This window comes from Ooceraea biroi, chromosome 11 (genome assembly GCF_003672135.1).
Source record: "Ooceraea biroi isolate clonal line C1 chromosome 11, Obir_v5.4, whole genome shotgun sequence".
NCBI lineage: Eukaryota > Metazoa > Arthropoda > Insecta > Hymenoptera > Formicidae > Ooceraea > Ooceraea biroi.
Window position 1 is genome coordinate 11,883,496 of NC_039516.1, and position 21,579 is coordinate 11,905,074.

The 21,579-nt window shown below is 46.1% G+C and overlaps 4 protein-coding genes across 6 annotated transcripts; 1 reads left to right on the forward strand and 3 right to left on the reverse strand.

Moving 5' to 3' along the window:
* Positions 1–481: 481 nt before the first annotated feature.
* LOC105278638 (AT-rich interactive domain-containing protein 4A) lies at positions 482–11,582 on the reverse strand. Of its 2 annotated transcripts, none has more exons than XM_011337851.3 (7): positions 11,258–11,582; positions 9,857–10,287; positions 9,523–9,768; positions 9,080–9,284; positions 4,299–9,000; positions 3,804–3,944; positions 482–3,381 (listed from the first exon to the last, which is right to left on the reverse strand). In XM_011337851.3, the coding sequence occupies exons 1-7, from the start codon at positions 11,261–11,263 to the stop codon at positions 3,338–3,340; spliced, it is 5,775 nt and encodes a 1,924-aa protein (XP_011336153.1). In that variant the 5' UTR covers positions 11,264–11,582; the 3' UTR covers positions 482–3,337. The 2 variants fall into 2 exon arrangements, with proteins under 2 accessions (XP_011336153.1, XP_011336152.1); XM_011337850.3 differs by having other exon boundaries at positions 9,848–10,287; positions 11,258–11,580.
* Positions 11,583–12,085: 503 nt separating this feature from the next.
* On the forward strand, positions 12,086–15,342 carry LOC105278636 (protein arginine N-methyltransferase 1). 2 transcript variants are annotated; one of them, XM_011337846.2, is made up of 2 exons: positions 12,086–12,218; positions 13,147–15,342. In XM_011337846.2, the coding sequence occupies exons 1-2, from the start codon at positions 12,153–12,155 to the stop codon at positions 14,227–14,229; spliced, it is 1,149 nt and encodes a 382-aa protein (XP_011336148.1). In that variant the 5' UTR covers positions 12,086–12,152; the 3' UTR covers positions 14,230–15,342. The 2 variants fall into 2 exon arrangements, with proteins under 2 accessions (XP_011336148.1, XP_011336149.1); XM_011337847.3 differs by lacking the exon at positions 12,086–12,218 and adding an exon at positions 12,253–12,778.
* LOC105278637 (exocyst complex component 5) lies at positions 14,842–18,198 on the reverse strand. The gene is made up of 6 exons (XM_020031402.2): positions 17,889–18,198; positions 17,326–17,769; positions 16,608–17,185; positions 15,975–16,463; positions 15,372–15,879; positions 14,842–15,273 (listed from the first exon to the last, which is right to left on the reverse strand). Exons 1-6 carry the CDS (start codon positions 17,919–17,921, stop codon positions 15,175–15,177), a joined length of 2,151 nt encoding a protein of 716 aa, XP_019886961.1. The 5' UTR covers positions 17,922–18,198; the 3' UTR covers positions 14,842–15,174.
* A 252-nt stretch (positions 18,199–18,450) lies between these two features.
* On the reverse strand, positions 18,451–21,292 carry LOC109610637 (ras-related protein Rab-1A). The gene is made up of 4 exons (XM_011337849.3): positions 21,125–21,292; positions 20,107–20,503; positions 19,754–19,985; positions 18,451–19,652 (listed from the first exon to the last, which is right to left on the reverse strand). The coding sequence occupies exons 1-3, from the start codon at positions 21,145–21,147 to the stop codon at positions 19,785–19,787; spliced, it is 621 nt and encodes a 206-aa protein (XP_011336151.1). The 5' UTR covers positions 21,148–21,292; the 3' UTR covers positions 18,451–19,652; positions 19,754–19,784.
* Between the last annotated feature and the right edge of the window lie 287 nt (positions 21,293–21,579).

The window sequence follows — 21,579 nt, forward strand, 5'->3', positions numbered from 1 at the left end:
TTTAGTCATTGATTCTCGCTAGAAATCTTCTGTTATCCGCTGTTAATAATGTACGAGACAAGTGATAAAAGAAGAGATATTGTGTATATTATTATTATTATTATTATCGTGTGTCATTAATATGCATTACGTTAATCGGTCCTGTGTATAATCGTGAAGAGAGTCTATATCATTTCATCCTCTAATATTATATAAATAAGTGGAAAGTACAATAACGTGAATATTTGTATAATTACATTAACAACAGTAGTTTCTTCGTGTAAGTTTTACAGATTACTCGTCTGTCCAGTTTTGTTTGTATAAGTTGCAATATAATAAATAATACGTATAACAAAGATTTGTAAGTATAACTTGCGGAAAGAGAGAGAATTTCTTGCTCCGTGTGATTTCAGTGCACGGCATTTCTGACACGTAGTGTCTCGAGACGTACGTAAGAGAATAACGCAGGAATAACTAACGCTAGAATGCGGACATTGTGTTCTGTTAAGGTGAGATTTATTTCTTAACGATATATATATATATACTCACTGACACAGTTAAATGTTATATGAAACAATATTACATACTGCTTGGTGGACAAATGTGCCCCGTGTGTGCTTACTACATGTACTATTTCACATGTAACGTCGTTGTTTTACAGGAAGAATAATTGTTTTCAGAAGATGAGGATGCATTTATCGCTCTGGTGCGCGTCTACAACATTCGCCGCGATTCGTATCGTAACAGATACGTGGTAATGCATATCGCCGAAAGATTCATGTAAGTTTCCCCGCAAATCGCAATCGTTTGCCACACTCGTAATTCGACCTGCTAATGCAGATGTCCCGAATAATAGGATTGCTAGAATTTCCTTATAAAATTATCTGTGTAATTATAAATTCAAATCTATCAGTTAACAACATAACGGAGATACTTCCGTGTCATTTTATATCATTGTAATATTATATATAACATTGTAACATTCCTTTTATTGCCAATTTGTAATACTGTTGTTGCAGCAGTATTATTAATTTTCAAATTCACTTGCCGGCGTTAAATTAGAATTTGTATGCTGTATAAATCTCAACAAAATAAATAATATTTCTAATGCTAATAATTTAACTTCTCTTCTATATTACACACATTTGTAAGTAAATAAAACATATGCTGGAATATAATCTGAATAATTTTTTTTACACTTTATCTCTTTTCCCCTCGAAGATCTTAACAATACATAATACGTAATCCGAATTTGTATAATAAAAAATACTATATATATATATTATATATATATATATCTAATAATATTTATATAAATATATGTAATATTTCCATAATACTCTAAAGACTGCACAATCACTGGTATCCTTTGACTCGATAATAATTCCACTTCTATATAATATAAATTATAGAAAAACATGAAGCATTAAACTCGTATTAATGTCAAAATGCATCCTCTAGTCTTCTCAAGACAATGCGCATGATGTGCTACTGCAACATTTCTGAAAACCATTATATAGCAAAATGCGCAGCTACGTCAAAAGTGTGCGGCAATTAAACTCTAATTTTGTGTCCGTATAACACACGCAAATGTAAAATTATGTACAATGTCGAAGAAGCCACCTACTTTACTTTCCCCCTTTCTGATACACGCGTAATTAGATTCTCATACCATAGAGTACATTCACAATTGATATTTTATATAAAAATATATATATGATATACATATACATATATATATAGGTGTATATATATATATATGTATGTATGTACCTATATAAAATTTCGTTCCCTTTTTCAGCCGGCTTTGTATCTTTACATATTTATTTCCACTTGGCGGCGTTTGATTATATCGTATTTTCACGATGTGTGTCCGTCTCTGTGTGTGTGTATGTGTATGCTTCTAATCTCTTAGGATTAAGTTCCATCATACTCGCATTTCTCCAGTCTCTTAACATCGGAGTACCTCTCGACATTGAATTACAAATATAAATGCATCTCTGATCAATCCTATGGCGTACGGTCGGTATCGATGAATATCGGTTGCAATGGATCAATAACGGACAACTCTATCCAGTGATGATAAAGCACAGTGGCAGCAAGAGAACATGAAAATTTCTTTCGGTGAATTAATAGTATCGTTGAGCTGCATTCACGGTAAATCACCACACGGTCGATCATGGAGAGCGAAGAAAAAGGAAAAAGAATAATACCGTTTATTTTTTTTTTATTTTCTCGAGAACAACGTATCTACTTGTATGCTGCTATTGATTTATACAAATTATCATGCCCACCAATTCCTTTTGTTTTTATAAGTAGTAGACCATCTTTATAGGGATATATACACAAATGAAAAGAGCTAGTTGCCTGCTACTGCTTAACAGTAGCAATCGCGCTCTATTCACATATGCGTAGCAATGTACAAACATTTCTTTACTTACATCCCATCGTACAAACATTGCTATATAATGTATGTATGTGTGTGTGTGTGTGTATATATATATATATATATGCATATATTGCTCACGATTTTCAAAATTACGTGAAAATTGCGGCACTGCTTATATTAACATCATTTAATCCAAAACTCTTTTCTACGTTTACGTACACGCGTGCGATGTAGTTTTGCCAATGCTTCACGATAGTAATTTCTAGTATTTACACAGCTTCCTTACTAATATTAATAGACTATTAATAAAACACAACGCCCGTGTATGTGGATGTATGATTACTAGATTACTGCTACTCTTCACGCCTCCTTTACCCTTTCAACGTGTGTGAAAACAGCTCAACCGCAATTACCGGTGTGTCATTCACATTCGAGAGAAGTAAATGATAGCCGGCTTAGATAATTACTTGTTCCCAAGATGTCTTTACAGTAACACGTGCTATCGGTAATTCGCTACTCGAGCCTTGTTTTTATAACAAAAAAGCAGAAGAAAAAAAAATAGAAAGGAAAAATAGACGGATGACGCGATCGTCAGATTCGATAATTTGTACTTTGTGTCTGAGCAGATGAAACGACAAATCGACGAGGAAAGGAAATTTTTTTCACGTAATTACGATCTCGACGAGAAAAACAAATGTACAGTAACACAATTATATCGTATATGAATGCATCGTATGATAAACATATCCCCGTTACTCTAAATCTTACGACTATATCTACAGTTTATTAATGTAAGGGAAGAGTGCTGGACAGATATTATATTACCCAAGCGATGTTACGTAGGTAAAAATTGTCATGTTTACTGTGATTGCATGATGCCCATGTGTAACAATGCTACTCTTACATTTCCAGATATTGAATGTCAAGTCCCCTTTAGTGCTCGAAGAAAGAACTCCTCGACAGCGCTTATCACGAACAAGCTTGCTGCATTTCGGCTTTGGCTGCTTTGATCGCTGGAACGAGGAGATGTAAGTATTTTATTGGAGATCGATCGGAAAGTCTATGTCGATTCCCTTAGCAAGATTCAAACGCAAAACTCTGGATTAAGAATTGATAGAAAGTTTTGCGTTACCGGAAGATCCATACCAATTTTGCTGAGAGAGAGAGAGAGAGAGTCGGGATTTTCCGGTTAATCCAATATCCGCAATGTATTTATTTGTCTAAGATTGCGACTTTAAAATTATATTCTCAAAAATGACGAGTTCGAAGAATTAATTAGAAAGATCGCACAACGAAAGTTAAAATTAAAATTAATTTGAATAATAATTAGTAGGAAGAAGAACTGAAGTAGTAGTAGTGATCACCGCAAATAACATGTTATGGGGAAAATTACGAGAATGACAGATAGCAAATAGACAATATTAAATTATTTTACCTTCTCGTTCTCGCCTTCTTAGCTTTTTTCGACGTCTCTCTATACCAGCAAGCTCGACTTTCACGGCGTTATACGTTTTCCGCAATTCCGCCAACTTCTGTTGTAATACAGCTATCCTTTGACTGCCATCCAATTCTGGGTCTGCGAAAATTCGTCAACATGGAATTAACGTATTGAATCGGTCAAAAAGTTCGGTTCTATGTTCAACAGCTGCACATCACATACATGTAATACAGGCAACAATGTTGATAATGCCAATGCGACAGACAATAATAATGTCTATTCATAAACAATGGTAATTACTTGATTAATAAATAATTTGTTTCTACTGAATACAACAAAGTACAATTTGACGCAAAAATCGAATCGAACGCGATTGATAATTCAATTTAAAGCTCAATCAATTAACTGGACTAATATTTTCAATAACATTGAGCTCAATAAAATTAATGCAAATATAGAGATTCAATATGGTGAATGATATAGTCAACGTACCCAATTCAACGTAAAAGTTATACTTGGTCGGTCTCGGTGATCTGGATGAGTAGCTGGTGAGGTCGGTAACACTGGAGATGGTGTTGGCGTGGGTCGCCGTCGTCGACGTGGTGTTAACCCCGCAGAGATTGGATCCTTCGCTAGTGTCGTCGCTGTCGCTTCCACCTCCGTATCTACCGTGCCTGCTCTGCCTGCAGGGTTTCTTTGGCACGACACCGGCGGTGCTGGCAACACCACCACCTCCACCACCTCCACCACTTCCACATTCTGAATGTTTCCTGTTCCTCCTGCGTTTCTTGGGCGACTGAATTTCCTCGATCGAGCGTTTTGCGGGCGGTTTGAGAATTCTCTCCGCGCAGTTCACCTCGGAATTCGGCAAAGTGTCGTCCTCGCTGAAACCTGGACCTTTCCCGGCGCTGTCGTTGTCCGCCTCGGAGCTGTCGCGGTTTAGCTTGATGTTATCCTCAGAAGTCGGTGACGAACCGCTAGTTCTCTCTTCCCTGGGCGACCCCGAAATGTTGGAAATGATGGACTCGGGAGTATCTGGTGGCGTGTTGTCCATCACCGGCGCAGCCTCGTTGCTCTTCCGTCGTTGCGGCGGCATTGTGGCTGGGATGCGTGGTTGATGTTGATGATGCTGCTGTGGTTGCTGCTGCTGTTGTGGCTGCTGTTGCCGTGCAGTTAAAGACACGTTTTGTTGCATCGGCAGGGAAACCGGTATCGATGCTTCGACGGTCTTTGGCAACGCTGCACTGAGAGTAGCAACAGTGCTGCTGCTCGTCGTGCTTTGACCCGAAGTTGGAGCACTCGCAAAGGGCATCTCCATCAGCACTATGCTGCTCTCGGCGGCTTCGCTCTTCGGTGGACTGCACGACGGCCCGACGTTGGCTTGCTCGGTGCTCTCGGAAGGTGGAGCTGGCGAGCCAGGAATCTCCTCCTCGCAGAGCAACGAGTTCATCGTCTCGCCCTCCTCGTCCGTCTTCGGAGCGGATGCTACGTCCGCCTTGAACTCTACACATTCTTGTTGCTGTTGCTGCTGAAGATTCTGCGACGCTTTCGGCACTTGCGTCCTCACGTGGAATCTCTCTTGCGTGTCCTGCAGACGGTCCAGTTCCGCTCGCAGCTTAACGTCAAAGTTTGAGGTCGGTACTTTCAGGTCCTGCGACTCCTCGTTGTCTATCACGAGTCTTTGCTCCGAGTCGCTGCTGTCCGTGGAGTCTATGATGTCCTGAGTGACCTGCTTCTTGCGACTTTCAATCTTATCCTTCTCCTTCTGATCCGTCGCCTTATATTCCTCCTCGGACTTTTTACCGGCCTCGTTTTCAGTATTCTTCCAGCTCTCGTCTCGTACGATCTCTTGCGATTTCGTCTTGTGCTCGACGACGATCTTCGTCTCGGTAAATTTCTTCAATTCCGCTTCCTTCTTCGGCTTTAATTGCTGCTGCTGTGGTTCTTCCTCTTTCTTCATCGTCACGCGGATAATATCCTTGCGCGGATCCTCCTCTTTCACTGCAACGTCCTCCTGCTCGCGTTTCTTATCATCTAACTCCGCCGTAGGAATACTGCGATCCGCGTCTTTGCTTCTTTGTAAGAGAGTCAAGTCTAATTTCTTAGACGAGTCCTTGATCACCTTGCGCACAAGGTCTGACGTGTCTTCGTCCGGAGTCTTCTTGGTATCCTTACCTTTGTTGCGGAACGCCATCGCAGCGGCTGATAGCTTTTCCTCTATCGTGGACGTCGCTGGTAATCGCGCACTTATGGGGGCCGGTGGTGTCACGATTGGCGTCGGAAGCGGGGTGATATCGAGTAACTTGGAATCCATCCTAAATTCTGACTGCGACTGTCCGATCGGCAGCGACGACTTCACTTGATTTTGCTTTTGATCCAAGGAATTAGTCGACTTGCTGGCACTGCTTGCGTTACCGCTGACAATTGGCGTCTCTTCCCTCGCGCATTCAACCACGGCATTCGCCTCACTCTTGCTCGGCTCCGTCGTATCCGCCAATTCGCCGCCGTCGAATTGGATCTTCTGCTGATACGTCGCGAACACATTCTCCTCCGTTTCCGATATCTCGGTCTCCGATATTATCAGCCGGTCCTCCGAGTCGTCGCGCGTACCCTCATCATCCGCTGGCAGATCGCTGAACAGAAGGTTCAGGCCACTGTGCATCTTGCCGGCAGATTCCTCAACAATTGCCGCGGGTTTCAGTTGTTGATTGAACGATGGAGGCTCGCACAGCTTCTCAAATGTGTTCTCAGGTACGGCCGGCTGAGCAGTTTGCGCAGGCTTGCCGTGGAGAGGAGTGCTCGCTACTTCGTTCACCGCGTCGTCAGACCTCTTGCCGAATAATTTCCTCGGCTTCTTACGAGTCTCGCTGTCCGACGACTCCGATTTCGTTTCTTTCGTTACTGGCGTTGTGGCTATCGATGTCACTTTCTGCTTCTTCTTCGGGCTCTTAGGCTCGTCCTCGAACACCCGTTTCTTCAATTTATCCTTCTCGCCGCTCTTGTTTCTCACCTCAAACTCGAATGGCTCCGGCTCCTTGAATTCGTATATGTCTTCTGTGCTCTCCACCTTCGTTTCCACGACAGCCTCTGCTTTTGGGGACTCGACGGCTTTTTCCACCTTGGGCGTGACTTGAGAGACAGCGATCGCGGTTTGCTCACCGCGAGCGTTTTCCTTCTCGTCCAATTTATTCTCATCGTCAGGTTCGGGCTCCATTCTGACCAATTCCATCTTCACCGCTTTGTCGAAGCCTTTCAGTTCGGATCGTATTTGATTCAGATCGAAGTCTCGACCTTTCGGCTGCTCCTCTTGGTCGCTGTCGGGCTCGGATTTGATTCCCTGTGATTTGCCGGGTGTCCTCCTCAAGCGCCTACCTTTACGCGGCTCGTCTAGATTGTCTTTGTCATCTTCACCGTCGCTCACGTCCTCCCCTTTGATCCTCTCCTCCACTCTGCTTCGCGCTTCCTTCCGCTTCCTCTCCTCCGTACCTCTCAGTCTCACCTTAGTCTGCTCGGATTCGGTGGTGTCGGACTCGTAAGCCTCGCTGTCTTCGGTCTCCGACGCGACGGATATGTCCGTGTGTCCCGACGTTCTCCGGGTACGTCGACGATGCTCCACGCTCGACAACTCCGTATTTCTGGTCGTCCTGGTTTGCCGATTGGCAGGTGTGGCGGGGCTCTTGGTTCTGGAGCTAGAACTAGCAACCGACGATGGCGTGGTAGATCTAGTTGGCTGCGCCGTTTCCTTATCCCTCTCTTTCTCATCCTTTTTCACCTCCTTCGAGGATGTCGGCGTTAATTGGGAGCCGCTGTTGGAAGTTGGAGCGACACTTTGGGCTCGTCGACGGCTCTGCGACGCGTTAGCATTCGAATTGCATGCGCCCTTCGATTTACTGCTGCTGGACAGATTCGTGCTGGGAGTTTGCGGCCGGGGGGTGGCCTTGACACGCTTCACTCTACCTTGAGTCTGCGTGAAATTTTGGGCGATTCTGGACGCTTTGATCCACTCGTCGTACCTGGTGTTCCAGCCTGTGTAGTGCACGAGGTACAGCGGCTCCGCGCCGTCGATGTCGATCACCTTCGCTTCGTAAGTAACTTTGGACTCGTGCGTTGGCCCGTAATACACCTTCAACCTGTCGCCGCACTCGACGGGACCTTTGTAACCAGGAGCGGTTTCCGTAAGCTGCTCATCGGCGCGCGACTTCTCCGTCTCATGCTCCTTGCGTTTCCTCCCCCGTTTCTTCAGTTCCTCGTCCGTCAGGCGTCTCTGCTTGGACACCGCTTTCTTCTCCGCCTCCCTCGACGGCGTTCGAGTCTCCCTCCCCTCCGCACTCGCACCTTTGTTCTTTGCGGTATCGTCCTTCGCTTTGGATCTCGTTTTTGTGGCCTCCTCCTCCTTCAGCTGCTTATCTTCTTTCTTCTCTTGCTTCTTCGACTCCGCCTTCTTCTTCTCGACCGTCTTCTTCTTAGTGTCCTCTTTACTCTTGGACTTGACGCGACTGGACGGGGTCGTGTTACCGTTAGAAGAAGCAGAAGACACTGCTGCCGCCGCTTGCACGGTTGGTTTCTGCGCTTTTTCGTTACCGGACGTCGATTCGGTCTCTCCGTCCACGTTTACATCGCTCTCCTGGCCGCTGGCATTACTCTCAAGCTCCTCTTTCTTCTTCACTTTCACAATTTCTTCCTCCTTCGGCTGCTCCTTCTTTATTTCCTTCTTTTCTTTTTTCTCATCCTCCGCGACTTTTTTCTCCTCTTCATCCTTCTCAGGTTTTAGTTGCGCCGTAGGTGGCTGCGGCGGTACGGGAGTATTTCTGTCCTTGTCGCGGATCAGGCTCCTTCCAGGGCGTTGCTTACGCGTGCTGCCTCGCGGATGGTTCACCATCGTGCAGCCTAACTTCCTGTAAAAATCTTCGAACGAATGTAAGAACTTCTTGTAAGCCTGCTTCACGAGATTGTGGGTGGACGGTGAATTCTGCATCGCGAAATTGAGTCGCCGCGTTATCGTCTTCCATTGGTTCTGATTCGTAACGCGATTGTAGCCGCCCAATTTGTAAACCGCCCGGAAGAGCCTGTACAAATCTATGTCCTCGGACCCTATCATCGGACAGACGTTTATGGGTGTCCCGCGGTCGTCCATGAACTTGTAAAGTTGCGCCACAAAGTGATCCTTCTCCTCGCGCGGCTCGTCGTCAGAGCTCTAGAAGCACAAAACATATTTCTCTCGTAACATGATGGCGCGTGAAAGAGAAAAAAATAAAATAAACGCGAGATCTTACGTCCGAGTCAAGTTCGCCATCGGAATCGCTATTTCCACTGGAAACGGAATGCCCAAAGAGCGAATCCCTGTCCCAGTGAGGCGGCAATTCATTTTTCTCCAAGAACAGAAGCGCCTTCTCCACCGCGACCTTTAACGTGCTGTTCTCGACTTTGTTAACCAGCTCCTTCGTGAATTCTGTGGCTTCCTTCTTCGGCACTGTATAACTAAAGGCACAAACCGTGTCGAAATTAAAGTTTATCAATTAACGTACGTAGACTCTCTGTTCACTATTATTAAATCTATTGAATATTATTAAATCATTACAATATATTCTTCTTTTCATCATTACTAATTTATAATTTATTTTAACTTTATCTAATCAACACGTAATGTCCCGCTGAAAAACAAAACGTTTTTAAATCGAGATTGAACAACGAATTCGACTGAATTCTTCTCACTTACTATCTCGCGTCCTTAAACGAGCGCACCAAGTAATCGTCCCTCACTCGTATCCTCACTGTATCCTGAGCGGTGGGCGCGACCACCAGCCCTGGGAACCAGTTGTCCTTCTTCTTCTTGTCACCAAGCTCCACGCAGACGACTCTGCCGATCTCTGGCTCAGTCTCCATACCCTCCTTCGCGCCACCGCTGGAAGTGGAATCGCGTGCGCCCCGTGGTGGACTGTCCTCATCCTCGCTGCTCTCATCCCTGTTGCGCAAAACAATGTCATCGCTCACGTTAGACGGCCGTTAGCACTTGAGGAAATGGATCATTCCACCGCACTTACTGCGCTTGCCTTGATCGTCTACCCCTTCTACCCCCGATTACAGGGTTCCCGAAGTGTTCCGGATGAGTCAGCGGCAGCTGATCCAACGTCTCGCTCTCCGCGAAGTGTCGACCACTCTTTAAGCAGAGCGCGGTCCTCCTCAGTGTCGTGATGTCCCCATCATCAAACACCACCGTGTACTGACTGCAATCCTGGATCTTCGTGATTGTAGCCTCCACAAACTCCTTCCGGTCCGCATGCCTAGCTTCGACGGAAGCACCGACTCTTAAAGTCCCCTTTATCTGGTCGTCAGCGACCGTAGCAGTGCCTAGTCCCTGCGGCTTGTAAGTTACGCGGCACTTGACCGACCGCACTACCTTACGGATCTTCGCCTCGCAAAAGGCACCCTTGTACTTGGCGCTGACCTCCGTACCCACCGATAGGGACGGTGGATCGTCTCCCTGCAATGAGTAATGTAACTCGTACCTTCTTTGTCACGGTAACAGGATAATATTATGCAACAATGATAAACAATTTTATAAACTGCGAGTAATATATTTCTTATTACTTATTACTTTCAAGCTTGAGGTACACTAACAAAGTAAAATCACTCAGCGAAGCCGAGAAAGACCGTATCAAGCTCAACGTATCAAATTTATAGTAAAAATATATGTTTCTCGGATTTGTCATTTTGTGAACTTGTTACTTGGAATTGGAGCGGATATGCGCTCACAACCGCTTCAGGGCAAGAGAGAGAGAACGAGGGAAGCTAAGAGAAGCGAAAATACAAGCCTGAAAGGTATTCGAAGAAAGAAGAATCGGAATTAAGGATGGTATAGAACGCGTGCACTTTGACAGGCTCGGCGATGATACCAAATATTCCGTACGGCCACCTTCCGCGCCTGGGAAGTGCAAGCGTCCTCATCGAAATTTCCGGGTCGAAAATTTCGACGCATCGATCAGCAGGAATATCAATAAAGAGATAACATGGAAAATTAATTTCTCGTTTATTCTCGCCTCCTACTCGCGGCAAGAAATCCCGGCGGGAGATCTCGAGCTCGTCTCCGAGCGGCAGAAAGAGAAGGAGATAGACAAGAGCGTAAAGAAACGCGCGCGCGCGCTCTCTCTCTCGTGACCGCGAGCGCGACAAAGAGGGAGAGAGTTGGAGAGAGAAAGGGCGACAGAGAGAAACGGAAAAAGCGCGGATGCGTCGCGCGCGGCACGTATGTCAGAACGGGAACTCGACGAAAATACGGAAATGCGAAGACGCACAAGCACGCACACGTTCCTGCACGAGGGGAGGCAGAATGAGAGGAAGCGAGAAGTGGAGGGAAAGAGAAAGCCACTCGGCTACCGCGATTACAGTCGTCACGGTAACGACTGGCCGTCGGTTCGACGTCGCGCCGCGTTTTCTCCCGCCTGTTCGCTCACCAGCATCTTCTAGGCCTCCACGATGCTCCACGGAGGCTCAACGCTACTCGCACCACACACTGGATCCTCCACGCAGCCCGCAGCTCTCGTGATGTTAAAGCATCGAGCACGCGCGGCCTCACATCGTTCCCCGTTCACGTCGCAAACTCCGTCGCAAAATGACTGGCACGCACACGCAGAGTAGGATAGGCGCTACACAAGCTACCGAGCGTTACGTCCGGACGCGAGAAAGCGGCACTAGTCACCATATCACGACAACGCGAATGCGTATGAGAGCCCTCCGTTCCCTGCCCATTTCCACCACAATGCCGCACGACACTTATCGCCTGCATCGGCCGCTCTCATTGGCTGGGCCGGTGACTCGGGCGCCATCTTGCCGAGCGACCGTCCCGCCAATGACGTGCGCGTCGCGAGCAGCGCCAGGACCTATCGCGAGATTCGAACCGCGAGCATGACCTGCAAAACGGAAATAACAAGGACTTTTCGGAGTCCGGTGCTGACGTGCGGTGTGTCGATGACGAATGAAAATGATGCAATACGTGTTTTCTAGAAAAAGCGTCATGTCGTTGGATCAACATGGGACGCGGACGTTTCCGCAGAGACGTATCGCGATTACATCAACAACAGCGAAGAAGCGCGGCGAACTTCACGGTGAACGAGGGCGTTCGAGACCTCGAGCTTTTCCCGTTCACGTCGCTCTCGCCAAGCTACGATAATTTAATATATTTTCTATACGATGAAAATGATTTAATTTTCTCTGCAAGTAACTCCGTCGAAGGCAGGTTCGATCAGAGGTCGCTTTTTAACCTTGCCTCGAACACCGGCCGAAAATCGAGCGTGGCGCTCGATAGCGACGCGCCTGGCGGTCCGGTCGTCTGCTGTGACGCAGAACAAGATGGCGACGAGTAATGAGGTGCCGGTAGAAATCAAGCAGAGTCGCGTGTGCGCCACGGAAGATTCGGTGAGTTTTACTGAGGCTGATTGTCAGCGATGCGATAACGAGGCCGCGGAACACGCGGAGGCCGGTCCCGGCGCGTCGTTCCCGCTCTCGAGGGCGATGGACAGTCGCCGTCGAGACGCAAAACGGCCGGAAAACATCGGACTCGGTCGCGACGTCGCATATTTCGCGTCTCGCGTAACCACGAGATATGTTCCGATCGACCGGACATGATCGCGCTGGAACGTGTGCTGTCGCGCTCGTGTTCGCCTCGCTCTCGCCTGAAAATACATGTCGCACGCCAGTTTCACGCCGAGCGCGCAAATAAACGTGACTTTTTTGAGGATTCCCTCGCCGCGGCTCGCGTCCGCTCGATATAGAGACGGCGGCTATATAGTCGCGATATAGCACGAGATATAGCGCTCGCGATACCGACCAGCCTTCTTGATCGACCAGAGGGACGCCATTCGTTTTGGCGGGCACGTGTTTTGTTCGCGTTCGCGAGTCTCGTGTTTCTCGTGGCTGCTCTGTGCACGCTCGTGCTTCGACTCGGCTTTCAGCAGCTTGCACTCATGAATAACATTGTAATTTCTGTGATTACAACATTTTAAGTCCACCTCAGGAATATCTTGTTAATAAAATGAAAAATAAAGAAAGAGAAAAATTCGGATCAAATTCTCCCGATCATATATCTTTGTATGGTTGCAAACAATGAGGAATTCCATGCCTGATGAATAAAATTGATAAATAAAAGGCGTCACTAATATTTCATAAAAGTCAAACATAAAAGTTAACAATTATGAAATTGCGATGATTTCCAGTTTTTCTTTGCTAGTTGTGGCTTTGCAAGCTTGATATTCTCTTCCAATTTATTCCTGAATCTAATAAAATTCTAAACAATAAATCTAAATGGAGTTTAAATCGTTCAGTAATACAACGTTAAATGTTGCAGTCATCAAAAATGGAATCAATGGACATAACTACAGAACCCACCACTGTAACAAAGGATGTCAATGCATCATCCTTCAGGGAATCGGTATCTGTTGACGACATGACTTCAAGAGACTATTACTTTGACTCTTACGCTCACTATGGGATCCATGAGGAGATGTTGAAGGACGAAGTACGCACCGTGACTTACCGTAACTCGATGTACCACAACAAGCATCTATTCAAAGGGAAGACTGTCCTCGACATTGGTTGTGGCACTGGCATCCTCTCTATGTTCGCTGCTAAGGCTGGTGCAGCCAAGGTCATCGGTATCGAGTGCTCGAATATCGTTGAATACGCAGAGAAGATAGTGGAGGCGAACAATCTGTCCAATATCATAACCATTCTCAAGGGAAAGGTCGAGGAGGTCTCATTGCCCGACGGAATAGAGAAGGTCGACATAATAATATCTGAGTGGATGGGTTATTGTCTGTTTTACGAGTCGATGTTGGACACGGTACTCTTTGCTAGAGATAAATGGCTTCGCGAGGATGGCATGCTGTTCCCGGACAAGGCTACCCTGTTTATCTGTGGCATAGAGGACAGACAATACAAAGACGAAAAGATCAATTGGTGGGACGATGTATACGGATTCGACATGAGCAGCATAAGGAAGGTGGCGATCAGCGAGCCCCTGGTGGACGTAGTAGATCCAAAGCAGGTTGTCACGAACGCATGCCTGATCAAGGAGGTCGACTTGTACACAGTGACGAAGGCCGATCTCGAGTTCTCGTCACCGTTCACCCTGCAAGTACGCCGTAACGATTACGTTCAAGCTCTAGTTACGTTCTTCAACATCGAATTCACCAAGTGCCACAAACGCATTGGCTTCAGTACCGCACCTGAAGTGCCATACACGCATTGGAAGCAGACTGTCTTCTACTTCGACGAGTACATGACGGTGAAGAAGGGAGAGGAGATCTACGGCGTCTTCTCGATGAGGCCCAACGCCAGGAACTACAGGGATCTGGATTTCAGTATCGAGTTGGACTTTAAAGGCGAATTGTGCCAAGTGCATGAAACTAATAACTACCGCATGCGCTGATATTCAGTGGATTGTGCGCTCTCTTCCTCCCCTTTTTCATAGCTCATGGAAAACCATTTAATCAAACCTCGAATCGATTCCTTACTTATTATGGAATTATAAACAATGCTGATTGCATGCCAATACGTGTATGCTACGTGTATGCACATCGACGATGGTATATGAGCTGTAAAAGTATTGTGAATCTTTAATTTTACAAGGTACAAGATGCTTCCCAATTAGACGTTTAACGCGTACTTTTATAGTTTTTCTTCATGCGTGCGGATCCTCGATGACCGTATTTGTAAGGGTAAATCCGAAATAAACGACGAAATGTAACTAAAAGCGAACGACAAAATCTAAAATAAAATTTTCGCGCACAACTAGCCAGATTTGCCAGCCATCAATTCGTAAGAAACTCTCAATTCTTGAGCAAGATATAAGTGGGTGCAAGATGCGAGATCGAGAAACCTCGTCCTCTTGTATCTTCTTGTATCTTCAGAGCCATTCACTTTTGTACTATTCGACTCTGCTTAATTATTATTATTATTATCATCGATTATTGCTAGTTGCTTGAGAGAAACGCCTGAAAATTATTCTGAAGCAAGAATTTCAGTCGAATGAAAATTTTTATGTAGGTCTTTATTCGCGTACGTCTTACCACACGTGTACTCGTTTATTGCGTCTTGTCAAAGTACCGAGTAGGAAGGATATGTTTAAAGAGTGCTATTTTTTTGCGAACATTTTCACATATGTACATGATAATTGTGACGAGCCCCGGACGACAAAAAAAACTTCTAATCAAACAACAGGCATGAATACATAAAATCTTATATTAAATCTTGTATTAACGATTGCTTTCGTGTTTAGTAGCGATTTCTATCACTGAACTCGTGTACGAAGAGATTAGGCTGAGCGCGAAGTATGCATGTATCGGTTTCCTTATTAAGTAAGTAGAATGCGTCATCATGTCGCCAGGCCTTTTAAACAATTGGCTAACTTCTGTGTCTTGTAATCGGTCCGTAATTGAATAAAGTTAAGTAGAACGGTGCGATCAAGTGTCATCTGCAATTGTAACAATGGAATAATGTACATCTCTGATAAAGTGGAAAAAGAAACGTATCTTTTGAGAGTAATAATGCCTGATGGAAGTCCCTACGTACCAGTTGATCACCCGTGCAGACTTGTTTCAGGTTCTCCGGCTTGACCAACAGCAGATTACACAGGGCGTGCAGGGTGTCGAAGAGATTCGTGACAAATTCGACCTCCAGCTCCTTGATGCACTTGCGGTACTCGTTCATGTCGCATATCGCGCACATCGCGCCAGCCGAGTTGAACTGGAACTGCTGCAAGTGATCGTAGATGACCTTGTGAAACCTGATGCCCAGCTCCTTCAGAGCGGTCTCCAGGTGTCTGCCGTCCAGCGTGTTTCGTATCAGTCGTATCATTCCGCTCACGTACTGCACCACCACCAGGCAGGCTGGAGTGTTCACCGTGTCGACGTCGGTCTCCGGCTTGAAGTCCGTCTTCCTTTGCTCGTTTTGTAGGTACACCTTCACCCAGCCCACGATGGCGTTTATGCTGCGGTCCAGGCCGGTGTCCAACTTTACGTCGATCTGTTCCAAGATCGCTTTCTTCTTCAACAAGCAATCGGCGTGCTTGGCTGTCGAACTGGAAGAAAGGAAATATTTTTAGTACCGTCAACGTGTATCCTCGCGTGTTCATATTCACAAGGACGTGTCAGAGTGAGGAATTCGAAGTCGTACAGGACGAGAGGCAATACGCTGTCGTTGAACTGCTCCTCCAGGAGCCGGACGATCGCGTTGCACTGATGCATCACGTTGAAGAAGTGAATCTCCGGTTGAGTCCTGCTCTCTGGAATGGGCACGCCTTGCAGGCCCAGTTCTAGCGCGTAGTCCACGTGCTCGCTTATCAAGTACTGCAACAATATCTCGAAGACCTGCACCGCGTTGCCGGGCACGTCGGCGGACTGCGAGAGCAACTGACATCTCTGAAAGGCGAGCTTGCTCCTCTGCAGTATCGCGATCGCTAGTTCCTCCGATAGGAACGTCTCGCCGCCATAGTCCTCTATTTGAGCGATGTTTATGTTGGTCCTCGCGCCCAACACTGCTTGCAAGTCTCTGCGCAGCTCCTGGAAGCCACCGGTTTGCAGCTGCTTCTTCTGGTGATTCTTCGACTCGTAATACTCGATGAGGAGCGCCGTCGACCGTTCTCGGAACGCCTTCGTCTCGACCCTGTGAAGTCAATGAATTAATAACTAATGAAAATAATAATCACGCATAATTATAATTATTAACAATTATAATTATCCGTGATTATTATTTTTTATAATTGTTTATAATTGTACCATAAAAGTGTTCTTGAGTTGCAAAGCTTACGTGATATAGGTGTCGAGATACTTCTGAAAGATGTTTCTGGTGAGCTTCGACAGATAAGTGTCATCAGTGCCCATATTGAAGACCCTCAAGTCATTGGACAGCTTGACCGTCCTCGTATACAGGTCGTACAAGTTCCTGAGATACTTGTCCGAATCGGTTCTGTCGGCCAACTTGGCCACCGCGTACTTTTGCAGACGCAGATGGTAAATATTTAGGACGAACTTGGCCATCACCTGCTCGGGATTCGTGAATACTTGTTGCATCAGCTTGTGATACTTGGTGCACATAGGTATGACATCCTGAAAGACGTCCTTCCCACCGAACGAGCCCATTTGACTCTGCTCGATGAACGCGTCAATGCACTGCGAGTAACCCTTGAAGTGAGCCAGAGTGCTCGCCAGCTCTCTCATGCGGGGCGCATCCTCCCTGTTGTGCGCTCTTACGAACTCCTCGATCAGATTTCGTTCTATCTCGTCGTACTTGACGGCGATCTTCTTCTTCGCATGTTCAAACTTTTCGGAAGGGAGCTCCTGAGCTATAAGGTGAAGCTTTTGTATCACATCCGCAGCGTCGTTCAGCTGCAATAAATGATATACAAATGAAACGACAGTTGATTGTCTTGCCTTACTTTTCATTTTTATGCCAATTTAGTAATTATTTTAATTTTTAATTTTTTATTTCAATTTTAATTTTAATTATTTTAATTCGTTGTCCTCACCGAAGATTTGTCAGTGAAAATCGGATCTGTCAATGGGCCGGGACTTAGAAACTCTGAAAAGTGTCTCATCAGTTTCTGGGCCTCCACTGCTCTCGCCCTCGGTGTGTTGACGCTCTCCAACTGATCGCCCAGGTGTAAGACCTTGGTAGCCACGAGATTTATCCTCTCGTCTAGCTGATAAAACAAGTCAATGGAATGCCTGTTTCTTTCTTGCAGTTCTACTATCTCAAACGCGTGTCGAGCCTCCTCCTCCTTCAGCGCGGCTTCCAATCTGTCGCATTTCTTCTGCTGGCGTTCCTGCAGCGTCTGCAAATCCTTGATCGCCTGCAGGAAGGTTTCATGGACGATAACCGGATCGAAGAAGGTCTTCCCCCCATCTTTCGTGTTGTCATTGACAGTCCTCCAGGCCAGCCGTTCAACAAATTCTTCTGGGTCGAACGGATCCTACGAAACAGTTTTAAACCAGTGTCATCCGAAGACAGCGATCAGAGGATCAAAATACGACAAAATCCATGTAAATGAAAATTTATAAATACAAGTCGCTTGGAAAATAGGATCGAAACCTGTTCGAGTTCCTTCATGTATTGTTGCATCATTTTGAAGCGGTTTGTGTTCGCCAAGCATATACAAGTAAAGTTTGGTTATGGCACTCAGCCTAGAAGAGCATGTGAGCAGCACGAGAGCAGGAGAACCATCGTCGTTCATGCCATTTTACGGAATTACATGCACACCTCATTCGTCTCGAGTGCAATTTGCGAGCGCAATCCGTATAGCAAACGTGATTCATTCACGATTGACATCACGACGGTTAGGTATCTACTATTATCCACTTTTTACACTCGAGGATGGTGGAGGCTCGTAGCGGACGTTTCTGAAACTGAATTCCTACCAGAAATTCAACGCCGTGTTTTGCACTTCAAGTTGGTTCGACAAAATTCCGCTACGAGCCTCTACTCGTCGAAGTTTGCTCCGATCGATCTGTCAGGCGGTCAGTAGTGCGAAACACGTGGCAATTCTCACACGCGTGCAAAGCTCACGTACGTGTGTACACACAGCTGTGATTGCACGCTCCCGCTTGAGAAAAACGGTGGCAACTGAACGCCGCAGAGAGTTCAAAGAACGATCTTGTTTAGATAGCTGGTTTATTCTTCCACATTTTATTAATTACAGTTACTATAGTTGTAATTTCGAGTGCCGTTATTTCGTATACCCGTCACAATAGCTTTCTCACGAATACAAAGATACGATTTTTGTTTTGGATTAAATGTAACTGTAACATCTTAGCTCGTATAAAATATTCCCCGTTTTCTATGTTCGATCGAAATGGAACTCCGTAGACTCGACTCCCCTTGATTCTCGGATCGCATCTGCATTGTAAAAAAAAAGAGAGATGACGAGGCTCGATGACGCAGCTCACGAAGAACGAAAGATTCCACATTTTTTTCGCGATTTTGTATGTGTGTAATAAATGTGCAAGATGTTCTCTCGAATCTTACTTGCCATATACATCTCGTACGCGCGTTACTCGCGCTAATAGGTCCATGCTATGTTATGCGCTCCGAGAGAGTTAGCGTTGAAATATTTATTAATACGTTATTAAATTACACTAATGAGCTCCGAGGGAGGGAGAACAAAAATACGGGGCAGTGCATTTCCCATGGAATCTCACGGGGGAAAAGAGATGCCCGAGGAGAGATGCTTCCGCGCATCCGCATGGGTGAGGGAAAACTGCGAGTAGAACGAAAAAATGGAAAAAACGTTCTGGATTATAGTATAGGGGGGATAGAAATGGCCCCGTGCTACGGAGCCGTACACATACTCCATTGTACACATTACAATTAGGCTAAAAAAGACGAAAAAAAAAAACATTAAAGTGCTTATCGTTATAACCACCGTACATAATATGTATTCAATTTACTTCTCAAGACTCGAGTTGCCCCTTTTTGTTATGCACACGCTGCGCACTCTCGCTCGACGTTATCGATGACTAATTCGACAAATTTATCTAAAGTCGAACTCGAGAACGCTAGAAAATAGCGGTTGAGTAATCGCGTTCCTTCCTCATGGGGAAGAAAGAGAACTACAAAAACATGAAGTGGGGCAGGCGGACAAGAGACGTTTTTGCAACTCCGAAAGAGAGTTGGTGGTCCATGTAGTATGAATGTGTGTGTGTTGTTTGCTTGTTTGTTGTGTGTCGTGTCTGTTAGTAGACGTTTCTTGGTTTTTTCTTCTTTTTGTTGTTGATGCGAAACTGAAACTTCCGTCCTTATGCTTTCCAGTAGTAAGTTGAATTTTGCAGTATCCGGACCGCAACACCGTTGGATATTCTGCAAAAGAAAGAGAAACAGCTTGCAATTTTGTCCCCTTGGCCGACGACCTTGTGCTTGATTTCAGATATCGAGTTCTGTAATCGATTGTCCTCACTCACTTTGGTTAAACGGGACACGGGATTACAGTTCTCAGCAACATCCAGATTTAGACGATTCGATTGGACGTCCGTGTTCTATTTTCACCTTGTTGGCCGGATCGCTTGCTCCGCTCGAAGGTGGGCCTACTCTAAGTTTTATTTCAGCAGCCATTGTCATAAAAGCTTGCTCTACGTTCATCGCGTTCTTCGCCGATGTCTCCAAAAACGGTATGCCAAGCTGATCAGCATATTCCTGTTTACAAGGCAAGGAAAATACATACATAATGCATCTGTTGTTTATGCGTGCGCGCATAAACACGTGTGTGTGTAAAGATACATAGATACATAAAAAAAAGTGGCATATAATCGCTTACCTTGGCCGTTGTGTAATCAACTACTTTCTTAGTGTGAAGATCGCATTTGTTGCCAACTAGCAGCTTATTGACGTTATCACAGGCGTAACGATCAATCTCCTCCAACCACTGTTTTACGTTGTTAAAAGTCTCCTGGTCCGTGCAGTCGTAAACAACAATAATACCATGTGCACCTCGGTAGTAAGAACTCGTAATTGTCCTGAATCGTTCTTGCCCTGCTGTGTCCCAGATCTGTAGCTTTATCGTCTTGCCGTCGAGATCGATCGTGCGGATCTTAAAATCGACGCCGATCGTGCTGATGTAGCTCTCTGTGTACGTGTCGTCGGCGAAACGCAACAGGAGGCACGACTTCCCAACGCCGGAATCCCCGATCAGGAGCAGTTTAAACAGGTAATCGCTGAAACAGGAAACGTCTCAGCTCAGCTCATGCGTCGGCAAATATTCCCGCGGGTAATTCCGCAGGAATCTGACGTGTTTTCGTAAATGTAAATTCCGCTAGAAACGGAGCGCGACGTATACAACATGACCTGGGAGAACCACTACGCGAATCTAGTTCCTTTTAAAATTTCGAGAAAGAAAATTCCCGACTCGTCGCTCGCTCGTTCTTTCGTTCGTCCAGTGACGTCCGATGTGACGAAAAAAAATCGAGCTGGTTGGCATCGCGGGATACGCGCACGGCGAAAGTGCGTGACAGCGTGAAACATTGAAATATGGACTATGGCATGTAGCACGAGAGTGCCATGTCTCACGTAGTAGGGGAACGCGGGACGGAAGGGGAAGGCGAATCTGTCAGACGATGATTAAAGGATATCTCGTTCCCTTCTGTTCCCTTCGTTTTTTTCCCCTTCGCCCACGATCGAGAACCAGATCGAGATCCGCGAAATCGCGGGTGACTGGTCGCATGGTGACTCGTCGACACGGAAGCGACGTCGCGTGACGTCGCGTCGTTCGATAGACGACGACGCGTAGTCGCAGAATCCGATGCACTTATGCCTGCGCAAAAGGAAGGTTTACTCACTATTCGGGATTCATCGTGGACATGCTATGCCGAGCGTACGCGTTGGCTGATGTTGACGTCCCGTCTGTGCTCCGCGTACGAAAATACACCCGCAAAACCGCTCCTCAGCTACGATACGCGCTACGGGGTACGCGAGCGCGAACGGATTCACGGCTCCGTGACACGACGAGGGAGTCCTAACAATGGCGGTCACGGCAACTCCTCCCAAATCAACGAATGAGACCTCCACCATTGACGTAATGCTAGAATGGCAGCACAGGTGCTGCCCGCTCCCACCATTGGACGGTAGCCGAGCCAATCGGTTTTTATTCACCCGCCGATTTGCCGCTTCCTCCGATTCGCCGTGCGAGCCGCCGGTCGCCATTGGTCAACGATCTCGCACGTGCGCCAACCGACGCTAGTGCATTCCGCTGTAATCTAGTTACTAATCGAACTCCCGCCCTATAATATAAGGT

Bases quoted from the DNA above. Each gene is read 5' to 3' on its own strand.
- LOC105278638 (XM_011337850.3), bottom strand. The intron at 9,769-9,847 runs GTAAGTGCGGTG...TTTGCGCAACAG, and splicing joins AGACGATCAAGGCAAGCGCA to GGATGAGAGCAGCGAGGATG. The intron at 3,382-3,803 runs GTAAAATAATTT...TCCTCGTTCCAG, and splicing joins AAGAAGGCGAGAACGAGAAG to CGATCAAAGCAGCCAAAGCC.
- LOC105278637 (XM_020031402.2), bottom strand. From the start codon at position 17,921: ATGATGCAACAATACATGAAGGAACTCGAACAG. The intron at 17,186-17,325 runs GTGAGGACAACG...CATTTATTGCAG, and splicing joins TTTTCACTGACAAATCTTCG to CTGAACGACGCTGCGGATGT. The intron at 16,464-16,607 runs GTAAGCTTTGCA...TTGACTTCACAG, and splicing joins TATCTCGACACCTATATCAC to GGTCGAGACGAAGGCGTTCC.
- LOC109610637 (XM_011337849.3), bottom strand. From the start codon at position 21,147: ATGTCCACGATGAATCCCGAATA. The intron at 20,504-21,124 runs GTGAGTAAACCT...TTCCTGTTTCAG, and splicing joins TCCACGATGAATCCCGAATA to CGATTACCTGTTTAAACTGC. The intron at 19,986-20,106 runs GTAAGCGATTAT...CCTTGTAAACAG, and splicing joins TTGATTACACAACGGCCAAG to GAATATGCTGATCAGCTTGG.
- LOC105278636 (XM_011337846.2), top strand. From the start codon at position 12,153: ATGGCGACGAGTAATGAGGTGCCGGTAGAAATCAAGCAGAGTCGCGTG. The intron at 12,219-13,146 runs GTGAGTTTTACT...TAAATGTTGCAG, and splicing joins TGTGCGCCACGGAAGATTCG to TCATCAAAAATGGAATCAAT.